The sequence below is a fragment of the Apostichopus japonicus genome, chromosome 4, assembly GCF_037975245.1.
Source record: "Apostichopus japonicus isolate 1M-3 chromosome 4, ASM3797524v1, whole genome shotgun sequence".
In the NCBI taxonomy this organism is placed as follows: Eukaryota; Metazoa; Echinodermata; class Holothuroidea; order Aspidochirotida; family Stichopodidae; genus Apostichopus; species Apostichopus japonicus.
In genome coordinates this window covers 4,454,502-4,474,811 of record NC_092564.1, presented here as the reverse complement: position 1 = coordinate 4,474,811, position 20,310 = coordinate 4,454,502, and the positions used below count along the sequence as shown (strand labels likewise).

Genomic DNA, 20,310 nt, shown 5'->3' with positions numbered 1-20,310 from the left:
TCAATTTGCTCCATTTGCGTGTAAAACTAAATCTCATGAGAGTTATTAAAAGTTAAATGTTTTTACGGAAATCTGACCTCTGTGCATGGTCAATAATGAAAAACAACACAACCTTGATTTCAAATATAAATTAGTTTTTTTCCCTTCATAGCAAGGTTCTGACAAATACTTTGACAAATAGAGTGTGCTTTTTGAAGCCATTGGTTGCATTTCATTTTTAAAAAATGATAGTTTTATATATCTCCCCATAAGATTCAGATGAAGAGCTAGACCCCTGCAATGTTTAGTCAACATCCCATGAAGCAGTTATTGCCATACAAAGTACCCTAGGCCTGCATTCATCTGCTTTGGAAATGTTATATATAGGCCTAGTAGTCTAACTGCTAGATGTTGCATAGGTATTCAATTCTTTAACAACCACAATTAAAACTCCTCATACTATGAATTCCTTCAAGAAAAACCTTAGATGTTATCGTACTAATCACAGCTAGGTCTGTGCTTCTGTATGTTAGTCATTGCTTTAATTGTCTTCTCTTTCTTCTGTTATTGATTACCGCACCACACACACCCCCCCACCCCTTTTCCCCTGTTTTGGTTTCTTTTGGTAGCCAGAAAGTTGCATATTAAGTTTATTGAAACCTCCTCTCTGGTTCCTTTCATTTCAGTCACAAGTGTTATGCCTTCTGTATTCTTTTACATGCTGTTTGAGTGACATCTTCGACTGACTGGAGTAAGTTAATAGCCAGTGTATCTTCAAATGTTAATAGATGTATTTGTCTGCCCATTTGTTTGCTCAATTTGTATGTTTTCACAAAAAAAAATTGTCAGACTGTCTCTAAACAAGATCCTGTTGAGACCAAAAACGTCAGGCTTATGAAATTTTAATAGATAAAACTGCAAGAGGCTTGTTGTTGTACATATTAAATACGTCATCAATAGGTTTAATCTCTCAATTTAAAAAAAAAAAATGCCCTTAGGACACCAAACATTGGATATCTTTGGCTTTTTAACTGAAAGTGGTTTGGTTCAACAAACAACTTGGCAAAAAACTGCAGGAAACCAACTTTTTAGTACTAACAGTGATCTACTCCCTTGTTAGCTTGAAGGTTTTTCTTTAAGTCTGAATAAAATTTGTGAGCAAAATCACTAATAAAGTATGGTTGAAACAGTGACTAAAAGTACAGACCAACTTAATACATTGCTTTAACTATAATATCATTTTTTTTGTGATTTTCAAGTGCAATATGTACAATTCACTTTTCAAACAGCAGATGAAATGGGAGGAAAGAAGACTTGTTTTTATTTCCAATTCTGTTTTTTTTAAGTCATACATTTTATCACTAGGTAAAGGGCAAGAGGGATGTGGAAAACCAAGTAATTTATAAATAAAACCTCCACCGACCGTAAGTAAAAAATGTACCTTTCAAAATTGATAAGTTAATCTAATCTGCAATGTCATATTTCATACAATTCAAATTCATCAAACTAAATAGGTTGCTGATGTGGTAAATAAATACACTATGCAACTTCATTCGAAGGGCACAGGGACGTCTAAAGGGGATACAGTAGGAAGTAGGAACTTGGCGAAAGAGAATGGACGAGAAAATAGAGTATCGATAGCATATAGATACATGATATCAATGCTGATAGCAGAAATTCCAACATTTGTGTTATATACGTTTGGCATTCCAGAAAATTGCTGAATTTCTTGTTCAAGCAAATATGAATGAGAAATCTTAGGGAAGGATCAAAAACAATATCTGAGATATTTCTGGCTTTTCCCTCACTTTTTTGGCTCTTGTATCCACATTCTTCTTCCCTATTAATATACCCTTTAAATTGATATGGCCAAGTTAAAAACATTTCGAAATAATAAAGAAAACAAAAGTTGCAATCTTTGATAAATTCAACAACATTGAGCCAGCTTTTGTTATAATACCAATATCACAAAATAAAAAGTGTTGAAAAAGACATCTGTTTTACATTTGACCAAGCCCACACTGCAACTACTAATCATTCACTAATTAATATTCATGTGGTCACAAATCTGAACCAGCCAGTTGAGACAATTGCTTCATGCTAAAACCACTCTTTACTGTCCTCTCATATCATGCTTCAAAGCACTCATACCGACAGTATGAACAGTTCCTAACCTTTATCTGATTCTAATGCTAATACCACTCTATACTGTCTTCCCTTATCCTGCTTTGAAGCTATCCTACTGACAGTATGAACAGTTACTAATCTTTATCTGATTCTTAATGCTAATACCACTCTATACTGTCTTCCCTTATCATGCTTTGAAGCAATCGTACTGACAGTATGAACAGTTCCTTACCTTTATCTGATAGAAACATATTCATACTGTCAGTAGAAGTGCTCTGAAGCATGAAATGAAAGTACGGGATTTAAAAATGCATCCTAACAGGTTAATCTGAAGCTCAACATGAAACTTGCAAAATATGAGAACAAAGTTGATAAGTTTGCTGACAAGTGATGAAAGAACAATGTGTGAAATTTACCGTCCTATTTGCTTACCTCATATCCAATAGGCGACTTCTTACTTTTGGAAAATTTTTCTATCTCCAACCAGTCGCCTTTAACTGCCAGAGCATCAATCTTCAAAAACCAGAATCTATACAAAACCAGAAATCAAGTTAGCTTTGTGATTCCTTGCCTTACAAGTTGCTGAAAATTCAAAATAACTTACTGACTCAAGTAGAGCAAGGGAGATAAATTTTTCCCAGAATTTAGTGAGAACCAGAAAAGATTTGTAGCAATCCCTTGTGGACATCAATCATGTCATGCACTGACAAGGAATTTACATTATAGAATTTTTAAACCAAAATGTTTCAATATCCAGGAAGAACAATCTTCCTAGGTGAAATATAGACATATTTTACCAACTTTGAGCTAGCAATCCCTTTAGTAATTGCTGAGAGTTACATGACATTGTTTATACATATATTTTTGAGAAAATGGCCTATTTTTCAACCATTTGAGATAACCATTTGGCCCCTTGAGCCAGTTTGTGCCCATTTGAGATAACCTGCTGACCCCTTGAAGCTCAAAAAATGAAACTTAAAGGAGGTTTGAGTGCACATTTGAAGCAAGAGTATGAACTCTAAAGCAGATTTCAATACCTGGATGCCAGGTATGTTTCGTTGAAGACCCTTCACAGAACTAAACTGAACTGAATTTGACCAAACTATGTTCACCAAACGAAAATCATAGCACTGGAGAATACACAGAATAATTGTAGCTTTAATTTTGGAGTTATAATGTTTAAAAGGTTTTCAGACTTTGATGCCTGTTGACCTCATGTGACTTTTGACCTCTACCAATTTCACTAGGATTCATGCTCTCAGCAAGCTGGCTCTACATACTAAGTATGAAGTTCAAGAAAGAAGTACTTGTTGTGTTATTGAGTTTACAAGATTTCAGACTTTCATTTAAATTGTTGACTCAAATGACCTTTGACCTCCACCAATTTCAATTGAGTTCTTGCACTCAACAAGCTGAATCTGCATACCATGTATGAAGTTCAACAAAGATGTACTTTTGGGGTTATCTATTCACAAAAGTTTTAGACTTTGACCTCTGTTGACCCCATATGAGGATGAACTTCACAGAAAACAATAGGCTTCTTGTTATGCAATAAGACACATACCAAGTATGAAGTTAATCCATCATTACCTTGTTGCATTACCTTGTTTACAAGCAAGTGTCACATACATACACACTCACACATGCCACCACATCGATTCTTTTTGCTTCCGGCAAGGAAGCAAAAATGTAAAACAAACATTTGAGAAAAACATTCCTTGATTTGAATATACTTGAGGATAGTCCTCAATCAACCGTTAAAATTAATAGATGGTGTTACTCTGCTATCGTGTTGCATCTCTGAGAGAAAGCAGAATATTACTGAATTAATTTCCACTCTTTAGTGATTAAATATGCCACGTCAACATGTCGATGCATTTCTAAGTTTGAAATATCTCCCGGAAAGAGAAATATCAAAGTGAAAGGTTCCAGAATACGATCAGCGGACAAATCTCAATATTGTTCTCACCTTTTATCTGGAATTCTGAAGTCTTTCCTGATGGATTCTGCAAGCTTTGGTAAACCAGAGACGATCAGTTTGTGTGCGGTGTCATGAACAGACAGACCCACGAATTCAACCTCGTGTTTCTCCTCGATCTGTTGCTGACAGTCGAGTAACTTTCGTTGTTCATCTGTGCACTACAAAATTACCAAAAGAGAACGCAACAGCGACATCATTGGTTATAACAGAGGCATTCATTGGCTAAAAAAGCGGTTGCAAAACAAATCCTTTGTAAGTTTATGCTAATATAAGTATGTCTTAGCGTTGTTGAATTCGACGACAAAAACTTCCCATAAATCTAGGAGTCAGGGTAAACATTCTTCATAATAATATTTTAAAAAATAATTAAAAAAAATTATAAATCAGCTTCCTCCGACATCTGTTTTCTAACCTTATATTTTTTAATTACCAGTTATTGATCCCCTTGTCTTACAGCTTCTATTTTTTAGTGTTCAAATTTTGTGTTGCATATTCAAACGTTCTGAAGACCCTGTCCTAAAATTTACTATGGTTCCTGTTGTACAAATCTGCTAGACATCTGTGCAATTGTATAGCAATTCAACCAATCTTTGCAGCATTTAGTGATGTGATGCCGTATTAAATATCCGCTGTTGTACAATTTTACACGTATTCTTCTTTTTTTTATGACTGTATTTTGATAATTTGGCACATTTTCAAACTGGTATAAATAAGTGGAATGAAAGTCAAATAACTTAATCCCTAAGGAAAGATATCTGAAGAGGCATGAATGAGCACCTCAATCTCCAATTTGATACTACATGTATGTGTCAATAGGTTATACTTGAAAATGACATGCAAGCTACAATTTCAAATTTGTGACTAAATGTTAGGTACAATTTCTACCAAGACTACCGTCCTGTTGTTTGGTTCAAGGCAACTTCTACTCACCTTTGCAGCAAATTCATTTCTGGAACGCGTATAATTTTCCTGAGCTGACCGCAGATAATCAATTTGCTTCGCAAGGGTCTGTTATAATAAAGGGAAAGTGGATAAAACAACTTCTTTGCAAAGCAGGTAATGAAAAGAAGAATTTTCCTAACATATTGCAACATTTTATGACCAATGTTATTCTAGCATATTGCAGTATTTTTCCCAAATGTGCACACACAGATGGGTATGATTACTTTCTAGAACTGTATAAGAAAGATGAAATCTGCAGAACCTTAGCAAACTGAACAGATTTAGCCATATTTGTACCCACATATCAGTATGTTAACATTTTAACAACTATCCAAATACTGTGACATCAACAGAGTCCTAGCATATTGTAATGTTTTAGCCATATTTGTACACACATAACTGTATGTTAACATTTTACAACTATACACAAACTGTAAAAATCAACAGAATCCTAGCATATTGTAATGTTCTAGCCATATTTGTACCCACAGATCAGTATGTTAACATTTTAACAACTATCCACATACTGTGACATCAACAGAATCCTAGCATATTGTAATGTTCTAGCCATATTTGTACACACATATCTGCATGTTAACAACTATCCACATACTGTGACATCAACAGAATTCTAGCATATTGTAATGTTTTAGCCATATTTGTACACACATATCTGTATGTTAACAACTATCCACATACTGTGACATCAACAGAATCCTAGCATATTGTAATGTTCTAGCCATATTTGTACACACATAATTATCTGTATGTTAACATTTTACAACTATACACAAACTGTAATAATCAACAGAATCCTAGCATATTGTAATGTTTCAGCCATATTTGTACACACATATCTGTATGTTAACATTTTAACAACTATCCACATACTGTGACATCAACAGAATCCTAGCATATTGTAATGTTTAAGTCATATTTGTACACACATATCTGTATGTTAACATTTTAACAACTATCCACATACTGTGACATCAACAGAATCCTAGCATATTGTAATGTTTAAGTCATATTTGTACACACATATCTGTATGTTAACATTTTAACAACTATCCACATACTGTGACATCAACAGAATCCTAGCATATTGTAATGTTTTAGCCATATTTGTACACACATATCTGTACGTTAACAACTATCCACATACTGTGACATCATCAGAATTCTAGCATATTGTAATGTTTTAGCCATATTTTTACACATAGATTTGTATGCTTACCATTTAAAACTATACAAGAAACTTGAACAGCAATAGAATACTCTCAAATGATCATATTTCAGATTCACCGGGCACTGACTTAAACCTATCCCTTACAATTATTTCTATTTTTAATATCATCTGTGGTAATCAATGCTAATTATGAAATTGTACCTTCTGTTCGTAGCTATTTCTGATGTGACATCCGGCCATTTCCTGGAAGTTATCATTTTGGTAATGTAAGTCAATCAGTGATTGTGGTTGTTCCTGTCTACAGTATTGCATGTACAGACTCTGGGCTTCTGGATAATTGGTTAACATCATCAGAAAATCCTGCATTTTCATTTTCTTCATAAGTCTGATTAAAACTGTATGGACTACAAAAAAGAAAGAAAGAAACAAACAAAAATTGCAAAAATATTAAAAAAATTAAAAGGAAAACAGGGACATGTTGAATCAACAATCAGTGCACTGGAAGACAATAGTAAGACTGTAACATTTTTGCTGCATCCAACATATTCGCTTATTATTTTCAATTTGGCATTAATTTCATAAAGACCATACCAATAACATCTGTATTGATTTCTAAAAAAGAACATGTTAAATCTGCATGGATTATGCAACAAGAAAAAGAAAACAACATTTAAAAGAAATGACTCCATGTGGGGGCACAAGCTAACTAATTGAATGAGATTTGTGGCTGTAGCCTTAAAGGTTTTTCTGCGGTGATTCTGATGAGAAAATATTAAATTTAAGAAAAAAGTTAAGACAACAAAGTTCATTTTGAGATTATCAATGTGTTTTTACATGCAGTTAAAGCATTAATGTGAAAAAGTGTCTGGTGACAAAAATGTTGAGGATCGACTGGATTATTAAAGGCCTACATTTGGTGGCTAATTTGACCAACTCTTGAGTATCCAAAGCCAAAAAAAAAACTTAAGTTACTAGATGGGCTCCATAAGAACTGCTGAGCTGTCTAATATTGTGAAATATTAATTGATTTGCTGCTCAATCCAAGTTGAGATACTCCAGAAAGGAAGTAAAGTTTCCAAAGTTGAATCGAATGGACTCACCCAGATCTGTGTCTCCACTCTCTATGGATTTACGTAATGCCGCTTCAGTGCTGGACATTGTTAGAAGCAGAGGAACTTGTTCAGAGGCCCTTGGTTCATAATCGAGTAACTGAAACAAGACGGTCGTGATACAGAATGAATAGAGTAAACAAACGTTACAACAATTATATATTTTGCCTAATTAGTTTTGTAGTAAATGTCTGACCTATTACGAGATTGGGGTCGATCAGTATTAATCAATTGGCAAAAAGCAAATTGACAAACTTAAATTTGCAAGGGTTTATTTCATTCTTTGAAATAAAATTTGACTAGTTAAATTTAATGAATTTCATTGCTATAGGATTTTAATATGTTATACCATCGAAATATCGCTTAAAATTTTGCACGAAAAAAAGAAGGCTGCTCTTGAGGGTGTAAAGGATAACGGAATAGGCAGGGCCTCCTTTACGTAAGATGCAATTTTGATATTTTATCCAGACGAATTCCAGACCCGGGACAATTCTTCACCATTATCCGCAGGAGACCAAGAATAGCTCCATAACATCCTCACCTTAACTGCCAGTTCATTTCTGGATATCTCGGATGCCTTCTTGGCTATTTCTGAGTACGAGATGCTAGGGGCATCACCGAGCTTACTCTTGATACTAGCTGCAATCTCACTATCACTCTTCTTTTTAAGTTCCACCTGTTAATTGACAGACAAAGAGACTAATTAGTACTAATCAGTACATAAATGTATCTCGTTACAGTGCCGCAATGACAGTCAAATGCAACGTCAAGATGTGGAAAAGATGGCTCTGTCCCTCCTCAGAGTAATAATAATATCTACTAGTAGTATAAGTAGTAACATTGTCATCAAATATGAAAATTATGGGTGATACAAAGTCCCAAAATATGTAACATTGCATGGTTAAAATTTGTGAAGAAAGTTTTGAGCACAAAAACATTCCAATAGTAAACAAACTGTCAACAGTAATGACAATAAAGAGAGCCTTTTGCAGCTTAAGTCAATTAGAGTTGTAACAGTTTCTCAAATAAAATATAATATATAGGTTTGCCTTTGACCAGACTGCCATGTTTCTTGTTTCTTTATATGAAACAGAAAATTAAATTTAAAAACAAAATTTAAATAAAAATGATCAGTCTAATGTAATAGTTCTGCTCATAGCAAGACATTTTAGGCTAAACTGCCATGTTTCTGTATTTATTCTTGTATGAAACCTAAAATAAATCTTTAGGAAAACTCTTAGCCTACTCAGCAAAACCAGGATCGCAAGATTTTTAAACAGTGCTTCATGGTCAAACGTGTCCTGAGACTTGACCAGATTAGAGTTTCCATGGTCAAATTCAATCCAGTGTTAAACAAAAATATACCAGAAATCCTAAAATGGTCAGGTTAGGACCAGCTAAGGTTCATAAAGTTTTCCTCAAAGTTACATATATAGGTATAGGCTAAAGGTTTTCCACTTCGAACTTTTCCAAAGTTTTGTGTTAAACTCTTGCCATTTTGGCAAAAAGTATATACGAGTTTGACATGCAAATCACATGGGTCTTTCTGAAGCTTCTTCTGTTTTATGAATATGCTTGAAATACTCATGCTAGAGTAGCTTTAGATAAAATTCGACCAAATTTCTCTAACAGGCAAAATTTCTTTTTGGCAGCCAAAAGGACTAAAATATGGGCCAAATTTTGAAATTTGACTGTGACTTTGGTCAGATGGTAACCCTGTATTTACCTCATTTATTGCAAAGAAAAGCATAACGATCATGGCATATATGTGACAAATGCTACATGACTAAGAATTACCTGGTAACAAGCCCAGTGGGTTAAAATTCTACTCTCGCTGTCTGAAAGTTTTAGATATTTGCTAATGTTCATGGCAAGTTCCCATTCTCTTCTTCTTATTAATCTACGGAGAAAGAAACCAAACATAAGAACATTTTCAGACTTTTAGCTAACCTTTAGAAACTTGATTCATTCAAGCAACAACTTCCAACTTATTCCCCCTAAATTATGAATTAGAGGTGCACAAGATTACTAAAGTGCAGGTTCAGGCATTAAATTTACAAAACATGAAATAATTGAGTACTGACCATAAGGTTTTTTTTTTTAACAACGATTGTGGATTTTGTCTATCATTAAGTGCTGGTATTATCCACATTTTGTCGAAGAAATACTTATTATACATGTTTACATATGAGCAGACAATTGGTTGATTGCAGAGCAATTTGCTATGGGATATCAGATGTATTATGGATGAGGTCATTTATTTCTTCAAAGTAAATTTTGAGATTTATAATCCTCACGGTTTCAGTAGGCACCACAAACTTTTCTTTAATAATGAGGATCTTTTTCATCAAAGCATTTGCTCCTTTGCAGTACAGGTATCAAGGGTTCCTCTTTATGGTGAAAGCATTCTATTCCTAATGTGCAATTCATGGACAATTTGACTAAGGACTAGAATAAAAAGAACCCATGAGAATTGAAGTGAGCAACATACCTGTCAATTAAAACTTCAACAGATAACCTATTCAATCTGAAAACAGGAATTGTTAAGGTTCTAAAAGTGGAAAGTAAGTTGTAAATCACTACTGACAAATTGTATTTTATAAAACAATTGTGCCTTGATATCTTAAGAAAGGAACGGGTTGGTAATGATAAATTTTAAATTGGCACTAAATTCTAAGTTGTCATACATTATTAGAGACAACCAAAGCAATGACACAATAACTTATGAATAATTTTCTATACAGAAACTACTTACAAAGATGAAAAGTTTCTTTTATGTATTTGATAAAACTAAAGAAATATAAAAACAAAACTATATTTCCATTTATTTTTGATTATACACATGAGGAATTAATGGATAAGATTCACTGCATAAGTTTGTTTTTTTACAGTAGGTTCAATAATACCATATATCTAGAAATTTTATGCAGGAATAATTCAAGCTAATGGAAGCATAAAGACCCTCCTCTAAAAGATGAGAACTGTTTCTTAAGTGACATGTTTCATGGACTCATGTGGGTAGAGGTATTTCACAGACAAAGCAATGTAATAAATGCCACAAGATTTGATTAGAACTTTCCAAAGACTTCCCATCTATTTGTAAGTGGCAAATAATATATTCAGCATATTATTGCATCAATTTTTATGTAAACTGTATAAATATTATAAAACTTGGACGTTCTTAAATCAGTGGCACAATGAGGGATGGGGTTGGTCGTGCAGCATGCGACTTCAAATTTAACGTCACTTTCGACAATCTGCTTTTATGACCCCCCAAAATTCTTCTTTATTACAAGCTCTTTATTTATTTCAAAGTTTAATTATAAATACATTCTGTATTGTTCATAAGGATACTGAACTAGAGTAAGAGGTATTCCCACAGTGAAATCATAGGCAGCATTGCGTACTCTCAGTGTCTGACACATCTTCACAAATTGAGACGGGTTAGAATTAGTCAGGAAGCATCTCCCAAAAGAGGCGGCCTAAAAACAGACAGACAATGGGAAAGAAAAATTCAGCATGTCAATATAATATATCGACCTTGTATTTCCACCCCAGGCATCCCAATTCCCATCATCCAGATGCAGCCATGCTACATTCAGCTTTTCCTACTCAGACTGGGCAATCTTAGAATAATGGCTCATATATTGGTGAGCATTTTAACCCCAAAACACTCAAATTTGTGCAACTATAGCACATCATATATATTCACATATTTCTTCACTCTTATCTTTCTTCGATGCTGTTCAATTAAATCCCTTCAAAAAACCAAATATTAATAATAATTTGTGATGTTATGAGAAATTAAAGGAATAGAGAAGCTGTATCAAAAAAAAAGTTGACTGTGTAAACTCTGTGGGAAGCAAAACATGCCACATTGGAGGAACATGGTTAGTAACTAATTACTCGAAAGTAGTAAAATGGCTGTAAACATGTAGTGCAAATATTTAGTATGAGGAGTTGTCAAATAAAGAAGAATAAACTAGGTCAAATATGGCAATTTTCTTATCAACTATAAGAGATACAAGGTTTATCTTCCACTGAACATTCATTTCCATCAACAAGTAAGCTAGCTCAGCGTGTAACAATTATGCAGATGCTGCCTTAAAAACTAACAGAGAAGAAAATTGGAAAGTCTGAACAATGAATCAAGATGGGAGGGAACACGTTTAAGACAATACAAAGGTAAAGCACTTTCTCACCTCTGAAATCTAAAATTTAGTCTTTTTAAAAAGTCAAGACAAATTAGAAAATCTCCCATACATCCAATTCTGCAATAAAATTGATCTCTAAGAGGAGTATGGTTATGGCTTACCCTTAAGGAGTGTTAGCTCAGTGGTTAATGCCGGTGCCTTTCAATCATGAGGTCCCCGGTTCGAGTCACTCCCAGATTAATGTATTTCGTCCAGTTACAGAGTTGTTGACAATTAACAATTCATAATCACGGACGTTAAATATGAATGTAAGAGACTGACTTCGGTCAGCTTGCGGCTTTGATAAGCCAATGAGGCTTCTTTGCGAGCTCCTGCTTGCAGGAGGATCTAAACTACATACAAATACATACATACCCTTAGAAGAGACTTTTGTGTATTTGGTTCAAATTCTTCTCCAGCTGCTTCCAGACACTGCTTCACTGCGTTGGGCAGGTCGTCATGAATAAGACGAATGTATTCGTCTGCCTTCTGACTCTTTTTCTGAAAATCAAAATACAATACCTCATTATCATTATCTACTTGGTAAACAATTATCTATATGTTTTCAAACACTTGGAACAGATGTCAATTACTGATCCATTGTAAACTTGTTTTGAGTAGCACCCCCTAGCTTAGATCAAATTGGTAATCAGTGGTAATTAGTTACTGAAGGAAATTTATGTAATACCAGTCAACCAATAAGCACAATTTCTTCTCTAAGTTTCACAAATTAACAGTTGCAATAAGTAAATTGTACATTTCACTCTTTTCTCACTTACATCATCAATATCAATGGTCACAATTCAACATATATACTTGTAGAGAAAATGAAATAATGAACTAAGTTGTCCTTTCTGATCTGAAATAATAAATCTTGGTGTTTATTTATTTGAATAAGAAGGATGAGTCTGTTTTGTGCATTCTCTGTATTACATATTTATAAACTGGATACTGCAGTATTGCAGTCATACTTCCATTCTCTGTACTACATATTCCTTTCTTAATCTGGATCCTGCAGTATTGCAGTCATACTTCCATTCTCTGTACTACATATTCCTTTTTTAATCTGGATGCTGCAGTATTGCAGTCATACTTCCATTCTCTGTACTACGTATTCCTTTTTTAATCTGGATACTGCAGTATTGCAGTCATACTTCCATTCTCTGTACTACTTATTCCTTTCTTAATCTTGATACTGCAGTATTGCAGTCATGCTTCCATTCTCTGTACTACACATTCCTTTTTAATCTGGATACTGCAGTATTGCAGTCATACTTCCATTCTATGTACTACATATTCCTTTCTTAATCTTGATACTGCAGTATTTCATTCATACATCCATTTCCTGTACTACATATTTGTTTTAAAATTAAGTATTCGGTATTGCATTCATACTTCCATTCTCTGTTCTACATAGTTTCGTTCTTAAACAGGATATTGCAGTATTCCATTCATACTTCCATTCTCTGTACTACATATTCCTTTTTAAACTGGATACCTCAGTATTGCAGTCATACTTCAATTCTCTGTACTACGTATTCCTTTTTTAATCTGGATACTGCAGTATTGCAGTCATACTTCCATTCTCTGTACTACTTATTCCTTTCTTAATCTTGATACTGCAGTATTGCAGTCATGCTTCCATTCTCTGTACTACACATTCCTTTTTAATCTGGATACTGCAGTATTGCAGTCATACTTCCATTCTCTGTACTACATATTCCTTTCTTAATCTTGATACTGCAGTATTTCATTCATACATCCATTCCCTGTACTACATATTTGTTTTAAAATTAAGTATTCGGTATTGCATTCATACTTCCATTCTCTGTTCTACATAGTTTCGTTCTTAAACAGGATATTGCAGTATTCCATTCATACTTCCATTCTCTGTACTACATATTCCTTTTTAAACTGGATACCTCAGTATTGCAGTCATACTTCAATTCTCTGTACTACGTATTCCTTTTTTAAACTGGATACTGCAGTATTCCTTTCATACTTCAGAGCTCAACCATCAGATTATCTTACCTGGAATTCTCTGGATGCTTCATACAACAGAGCACCACTTGCCATGGAAGCGACTTTAAAAATGCCGGCTACATTATCTGTAAAAACAAATTTCAGAAGAATTTTGTCACTTTCTTAATTGTTATATGAAAATATTATTGCAAAATCAAAATGCAAGCATTAATGTTGCTCACTAACTTTATCAGGTAGCCTCCTCTTAATATGATGTCAGAATTAACAGTTCCTACATCCTACAATTTGAACCATGTCAAGCTTTTATAAACTTTGAAATAGCACCTTATCATCAAGTTAGGCTAAATCATATGGATCTATACTATAGAAATTACACATTCATTTACATTCACTTCCCAAGCATGTATCCTTCAGAAGAACATTTCATATGGATATTTCCTAGCAAGGCTGTGGATAGTTAGATGGACATAAAGACTAACTATTGAATATTCATCTAGGTTGCACCCAAATAAGAAACTTACTATTACCTCTATGTCTTCTGAGGGAACACAAGTAGTCTAGAATACTCACCTGGCACCTCCTGAAGAAATTCTTGGATATCTGGTTGTAGTATCCTCAAACCGTCCATTTCCGCAACGAGAAATGCCTCCTGATCAAGATTATATGTACACCAATTGTGATTAAGGAAATTATGTCATGTCTTCCTGTAAAATATCTTTGCAATAAATTTAATGTTTTGTTCTTGTTCTACTAAACAAGCCACATAGGTTTACAATTTGGCAGCGACTTCCCTATCAGCAGAATTTCTTTTGTAATTAATTTGGTGAGAAAATTAAGGACTTTTATCCCACTTCTCCAAGCAGTGATCTATCATTTCACAGAGTTTGTTAATATTTGCTATGTCTACCTACTGTGCCAAGATTGGCTCAATTCTGGTAGTCAAATTAAGTGATCATTGCTCTCTTACACAGATGGGTGAGTGTGACCGAAAAAAATTATGCATCTTTCAAAGCTCTATCAATGTACCATACCGAATTTTGCAAAAATGAATAACATGATATCTATATATTTACTCTGTGGAGTTGGTACACCTGCCTGACAATGTTATGAGATTTCAACATAACAAACGAATTACTTGCAAGTAAAACTTTCTGATCTTTGAGGTTCTACATAATTTAATATTTCCTTCTCGTTTTCATGGGACTAGGTACATTCTTTAAGTGTTGTGGTATGTGGGTTGGGTATGAAGTTTCACCTGTGAGATCAATTTATACCCACTGCTGGTTTAACAACATATTGTTTCCCACTGTCTATGCTTCATGATCCATCTTTCACCCACTGCATATTGTCTATAATTAGTGCCGCAATCTTTGTGTAATTCTTATTATTTTACTGACTACTGATCAAACAGTAAAAAGCCACGATGTAAAGATATAAGATATTAATACATAAGATATTAATATATAAGATATTAAGAAATAAGATATTAAGGATATTTGATCCAATTTTTCCAATATAAGATATCAAGATTTTAAGATCTAAAGATATTATGATATTAAGGATATTTGATCCAATTTTTCCAATATAAGATATCAAGATATTAAGATTTAAGATATTATGATATTTAGATATGAAGATATTAAGGATATTTGATCCAATTTTTCTTCATTCCTATGACCAATAGGAGATTCTCCCAGTAAGCCACCACTGCTCCATTACCACACCAGACAAGCTGCTTTGGCCTAATCTGACTGTTCGTAGAAAACTCGCAGAGTTTTCGCTGAAAGTCATAAAAATGAAAGATGAGAAAAAAAATTAAGTGAGTGGCATTGTTTCCGAGCCATATCATTGGTATCTTTAGCTAAAACATTAAAAACAAAACCACACACACTGTTTCTGCTCTCAAATATTCTTTACATGACATAAAAATTCTTGAAACTGTAACTGTGACTTTCAAAGTTTTAGACTTTCAAAATGTAGCCATAGGAGAAAATATTAGCATATGCTGTTCCTGCGTGGTACCAATTTTTATACAAAAAAGAATAAAGGCATGGATGAGATTTCCTTGAATGTCCTAACATTCTTTTTCTGTCTCGAACATCAAAATATTTTATACAGTAAATGAAGCTAGTAGAAATGAGTCTATGAGGCTTGCAAAGAATACCTCTGTGCAATAACACAAAGTACAAATCTTTGCTATGAGACCTATGTTTAACATATCAAGTTCTTTTTGGAAACATATTTATATCAAGAGTTGGAAAAAGGATGCTTCGTTTCATTGCTTCTAATACCACTGCCTTTTTCCATTGGACCATGGCACTCCCCCACCCCCCCCCCCCCAATTGTTACGAGACTAAAACCTTGTCAATATAACCATGGCTGCATGTGGTAATATGGGCTGGCCACACCTAACTTGCCTATAATATACTTCTAGAGCCACTTGCTAGGGCCTGATATGGTAACAACATAACCTGGCCTGAATGTGTCCACACTGATTGACTTCCCTAACATTACTGACCAATATAATACACTGGTTTCACAGTCAGTACACACGATGAAAATTCACCCACTGTAGACTGCACGTTGCCCAAGGATTTACCATCACTACAATGTCTTGATTAAATATTCTTCACAGTTAACAAGAAGAGAAACGACTAATCCTAACAGCTGAGATGACTTCTACAAAGAACATGAACCTACTTGAAGATCTGATGTGAAGACGTGGATGTCTCCTCGGTCGGTGAATAAAGCAATCCGTTGATTATCAAATGAAAGAGCCATCTCGATACAGGCACCATTTGCATTCTCCAGACCCTGTGGTCATAATTATAAATATCTTTGGTGAAAACACAATAAATGATTATTCTAGGTACATCTACAATATAATTTTCATCAAATCTGTAGTAAATGGTGATAGTCTCAGACATCCGCTGTAACAACCTTTGCAAATGTAACGATACAAATATTCTAGTTTTCTTGGTATAGCTTTCTTGGTAGGAGAGACACCCAGTCAGGTTGTTGTTTAATCAAAGTAGCTGTAACTTAAATCTGGCTATTTTGGTAGCAATCAAGGAAATACTTATATAGAGGAGAACAATTTATCCACACTGTCAATTGAAACCTCCTGATCAATAACTGTTTTCCTTACTCCACATATATGGTTGTTTGAATATCTTAATATCTAGTTTGGCTTGTTCCAATGTCTAGTAAATATTAATATGGATCACAGCAGGTCTATGATGGCAGACTTCATTAAAACAAAAAAAAACTTTTCTTCCTATTTTTACAATATTATACTTGAGTTATCGCTCAAATGTGATATGTTTGGAATGTTTTGCTTGGTTGGCATTATTTTTTTTCTTCATTTATAATTTCATCAATAGGCAACATGTTTTAATATACAACATGTTTATAAGGCAACTTGTGAATAAGGCAACATGTTTATAAGAATTGTATTTTTTTCCCCACAGAGAAAATGGTTTGTAAATTATGAAGCACAAAAAATGGGAAAAGAGAAACGGAGGGGGAGGTAAATAATGACATTCAGCCAGTGTAACATCTCATTAATTTACCTGTTCTTGGCAGTACCCAGGGTCTATAACATACAATATTTTGTCTTTTGTGAGCATGACAAAGGTATCTCTATCTTTACTGATGACTGTCCAACAACTTGGAGGAGACAGCAAGCCTGTTGCCAGAGAACAAATGAAACAATAAGACAAGAATGTAATTAAACAGAATTCATGGTGTAGGGGAACACAAAAGGAAGTGATGTCAAATTAGTTTTAAATTATAGTTTGAAAGAAACATTGACAACGATGTTGTGCGTGATCTATCCCATGTATGTGCAGTCAGAATTAATGTAGGTACCCTCTGTCACATGTCATTGTCATTTAGAATGCAGGGTTAGTTAGAGGGAAGGCTCTTACTATTAAAATAGCTGTGATTGACATGAAATTGTCTTTTGTTGATGAAAGCAAACATGGGGCCATTGCAAAACTCAACACTGCATTCCAAATCTTGGGGAGATTGAAGCTGTGTATAGTCCAGTGGAACTCATTATTGCTTGACCCTTCTCCACTCCATTGGAAGGACTACTTAGGAGTATGCAAAGTGATCATCAACAGTCTCCAGGGATGTGCCCAGGATTTCCTGAGTGCCAGGTATACTGATCGCCGCCGTGGAGCAGGGTCTAAGGGGGAGGGGGTGTCCTCCTCCCCTTTGAGAAATTTTTCGATTTTTGAAGGTGCTCAAATGCTGGTACTTGTGTAGCTTTTTAAGCACATACACAAGTACTAGTTTTGCTAACAATTGACATTTAAAAAAAATTTTTAGTGCAATTTTACGTACCTGGTAACAGTTATTAGTTTGTTTCAAAGAGATTGGACTGATTGAGAGCCGTAAATTATGTTTCTCGCATGCATAACTGATGCATTATTAGTCTGTATGATTTTGGCATAGGCTAGGCCCAATTTATGTTGAATATATTGTTAGGAATGTCGGGATTTTAGATGAAAATAGTGCTGGGAGGGGTTAACGATTTTTAAGACAGTGCTGTGCGGTAATTTTTAGTGCTGGGCAGGGCCACTCAGTGCCGCCCAGCGTGGGCACATCCCTGAGTCTCAGTAAAGAAAACATTGCGGTTCATTCTCCAAGACTGTGTGCTGTCACCGTGAAAATGATACGTCATGAATGGGTAATATTGTGCTGTTTATCATGTACCCATTTGTCAGTTGTGCTTGTAATCTGAAAGTACCAAATTCCATCACGATGGGAAGTACAGGAACCAGATATGGCCAAGTATGAATGTAAAATAGTGATGCTGTTTGGTAACACACAATTCTGAAGATCGTTACTTTTGACATTAACAAATAACCATGATTTGTAGGTATGTTTCATTGAGGGCTAGTGCCAACTGGTACAAAAAGATTGGGCAATTTATGTAGCACCATGCAGGGCATAATTTATCCAGTATCGCATCGCAATGCTATTCAAATCATCCCATTGCTACAAAAGCTCCACATGCATAGCAGGTTTGTGCATAGAAACCATAGCATTCAATAAGAGATAAAAGTCACAGCTTTCAAAAAATATTCGAACACTTAAAATTATTCCCTGCGATGCATTTTCATAGAGGGAAACATACATCAATGTCACTCCTTGATACTTGCTGTTCCAAAAGATCTGGTGATGAAAGCACTTTGGAGTGAAATTTACTGTTCAGGTTTGTTCAATACTATCTCCTCTTTCTAAATAATTGTTTTTTAACAAGTTGCTTGACATCAACTTTCTCCCGGAAACCTACCTGGTACATCGGCCATCTTTTTGCTCTGGGGGTTCTTGACATTACTCACAACATAGAACTTGTAATTTCCCGTCAAAACAACAACTCCAGAGGTTCCGCTGGTCGGGTTGTAGAAAATCCTAGCGTCTATAACTTCATTGTCTCTTGCAACCTGCGGGAAGATATTTGATATCTCATGGGTGTGTCTTTGAAGGAACACATACCTCAAGGTAACATCCTAGAAAGGCTACCTACCAACCTGTGTCAAGTTTTGTATATGTTCAGTGCTAAACGGAACCTAAACGAAAGCAAATTATGAAAGCATGCTTTATATTCATGTAGCTTCATGTCCCAATAGAAGTTTCTTTAGCAGCATATAATCAAATAATTCAGAGCTAACCTGAAAGTAACAAGCTGCAAACATTCTGTTTCCTGGGTCTTAAAAAACCCTGTAAAAACCCTGCAACTCTCTAAACTGCATGAGATTTACTTTAGCTGGTGAGATAATTCTGGGAGTCAACGTTAGCAAACTTTGTGGTCAAACAAGCGTATGGTTTCTCAGTAATGTTAATTACTTCCGCATGTCTACACAACAATGTATTAAGTAAACTTCAATCACTGGTCCATGTCCCCTTTTACGGCAAAGCAAATGTTGTTTTGTTTTCACAAAACTGGACTTGTACAGAAAGTACTAACAATAAAAGAAGCTAACTCACCTGACCCATACTGAATCTGCCATGAAACTTGCCAAATATGTCATATGTCAAAACTGTCCCATCCTGTTGCACACACAGCAAGTCTTCTGTGCTAGACCAGCCAATGTCCACCAACTGACCACTTTCCCACTGTCAAACCAAAACAAAGAAGACAAAGACTAAAATGAGGAACGTAATTGGTTAAATGTATTGGTGGTGATTTCTTTGCACTGTTTATGGTATTTGACGGAACCAAAAACTTCATGGTGTTTCGCAGTGCAATAAACTCCTCTTACCATAGCAGTGTAGCTTCAACACTTAGGTTTGACTTGATAAAGGTTTTAACATAAAAAATAAATTTGATGTATTAGATCCTTGGAAGATTTACAGCTTTATTTCAAAATTTTCCATTTAGAACCAAAATCGTTTATCTTTTAGCTGTGTGACTGGAAAACAAGTTTGCACACAGACCTACTGTAGTTAACCTCCCCTACTGCATCATAGCAACCAATGGGCCCTAAACTAAGACACTAATATTCTGGTAGAAGATAGCAGGGCAGAACTCTTCTCTTTGAGAGACAGTTAAAAGATTTATTCATAGTTTCATCTAAGGTTTTGCAAAACAGGTATACAAAATAAAACAGATGGTTCATACATATTAAAAATCTTTATAGGATTCCCATAAAAGCCACTTGTGCATATCCCTAATATAACCTTTATGCTCACCCTGAAGAAAGATATGGGCTTTCCAGATGAAGAAAAGATGAATATGTCTGGCTTGCGGGCAGGGGGTGCATTAGAAGTCTTCCGGTCATCTCGCATCAAAGC

At 34.8% G+C, this 20,310-nt stretch overlaps 1 protein-coding gene across 1 annotated transcript in view; it reads right to left on the bottom strand.

Annotated features, from left to right (window-relative positions):
- LOC139966208 (vacuolar protein sorting-associated protein 16 homolog) overlaps positions 1 to 20,310 on the bottom strand; it is a 30,781-nt gene that overhangs the window by 7,602 nt on the left and 2,869 nt on the right. The window contains exons 3-20 of the mRNA XM_071969006.1: positions 20,209 to 20,309; positions 19,504 to 19,632; positions 18,809 to 18,959; positions 17,076 to 17,191; positions 16,204 to 16,317; positions 15,153 to 15,283; positions 14,074 to 14,168; positions 13,552 to 13,628; positions 11,896 to 12,021; positions 10,682 to 10,809; positions 9,819 to 9,854; positions 9,125 to 9,227; positions 7,869 to 8,003; positions 7,319 to 7,427; positions 6,420 to 6,622; positions 5,018 to 5,095; positions 4,076 to 4,245; positions 2,539 to 2,635 (exon numbers count right to left, since the gene is read on the bottom strand). Coding sequence (XP_071825107.1) covers positions 2,539 to 2,635; positions 4,076 to 4,245; positions 5,018 to 5,095; positions 6,420 to 6,622; positions 7,319 to 7,427; positions 7,869 to 8,003; positions 9,125 to 9,227; positions 9,819 to 9,854; positions 10,682 to 10,809; positions 11,896 to 12,021; positions 13,552 to 13,628; positions 14,074 to 14,168; positions 15,153 to 15,283; positions 16,204 to 16,317; positions 17,076 to 17,191; positions 18,809 to 18,959; positions 19,504 to 19,632; positions 20,209 to 20,309 — 2,099 coding nt within the window. The remainder of the gene's footprint in view (positions 1 to 2,538; positions 2,636 to 4,075; positions 4,246 to 5,017; positions 5,096 to 6,419; positions 6,623 to 7,318; positions 7,428 to 7,868; positions 8,004 to 9,124; positions 9,228 to 9,818; positions 9,855 to 10,681; positions 10,810 to 11,895; positions 12,022 to 13,551; positions 13,629 to 14,073; positions 14,169 to 15,152; positions 15,284 to 16,203; positions 16,318 to 17,075; positions 17,192 to 18,808; positions 18,960 to 19,503; positions 19,633 to 20,208; position 20,310) is intronic.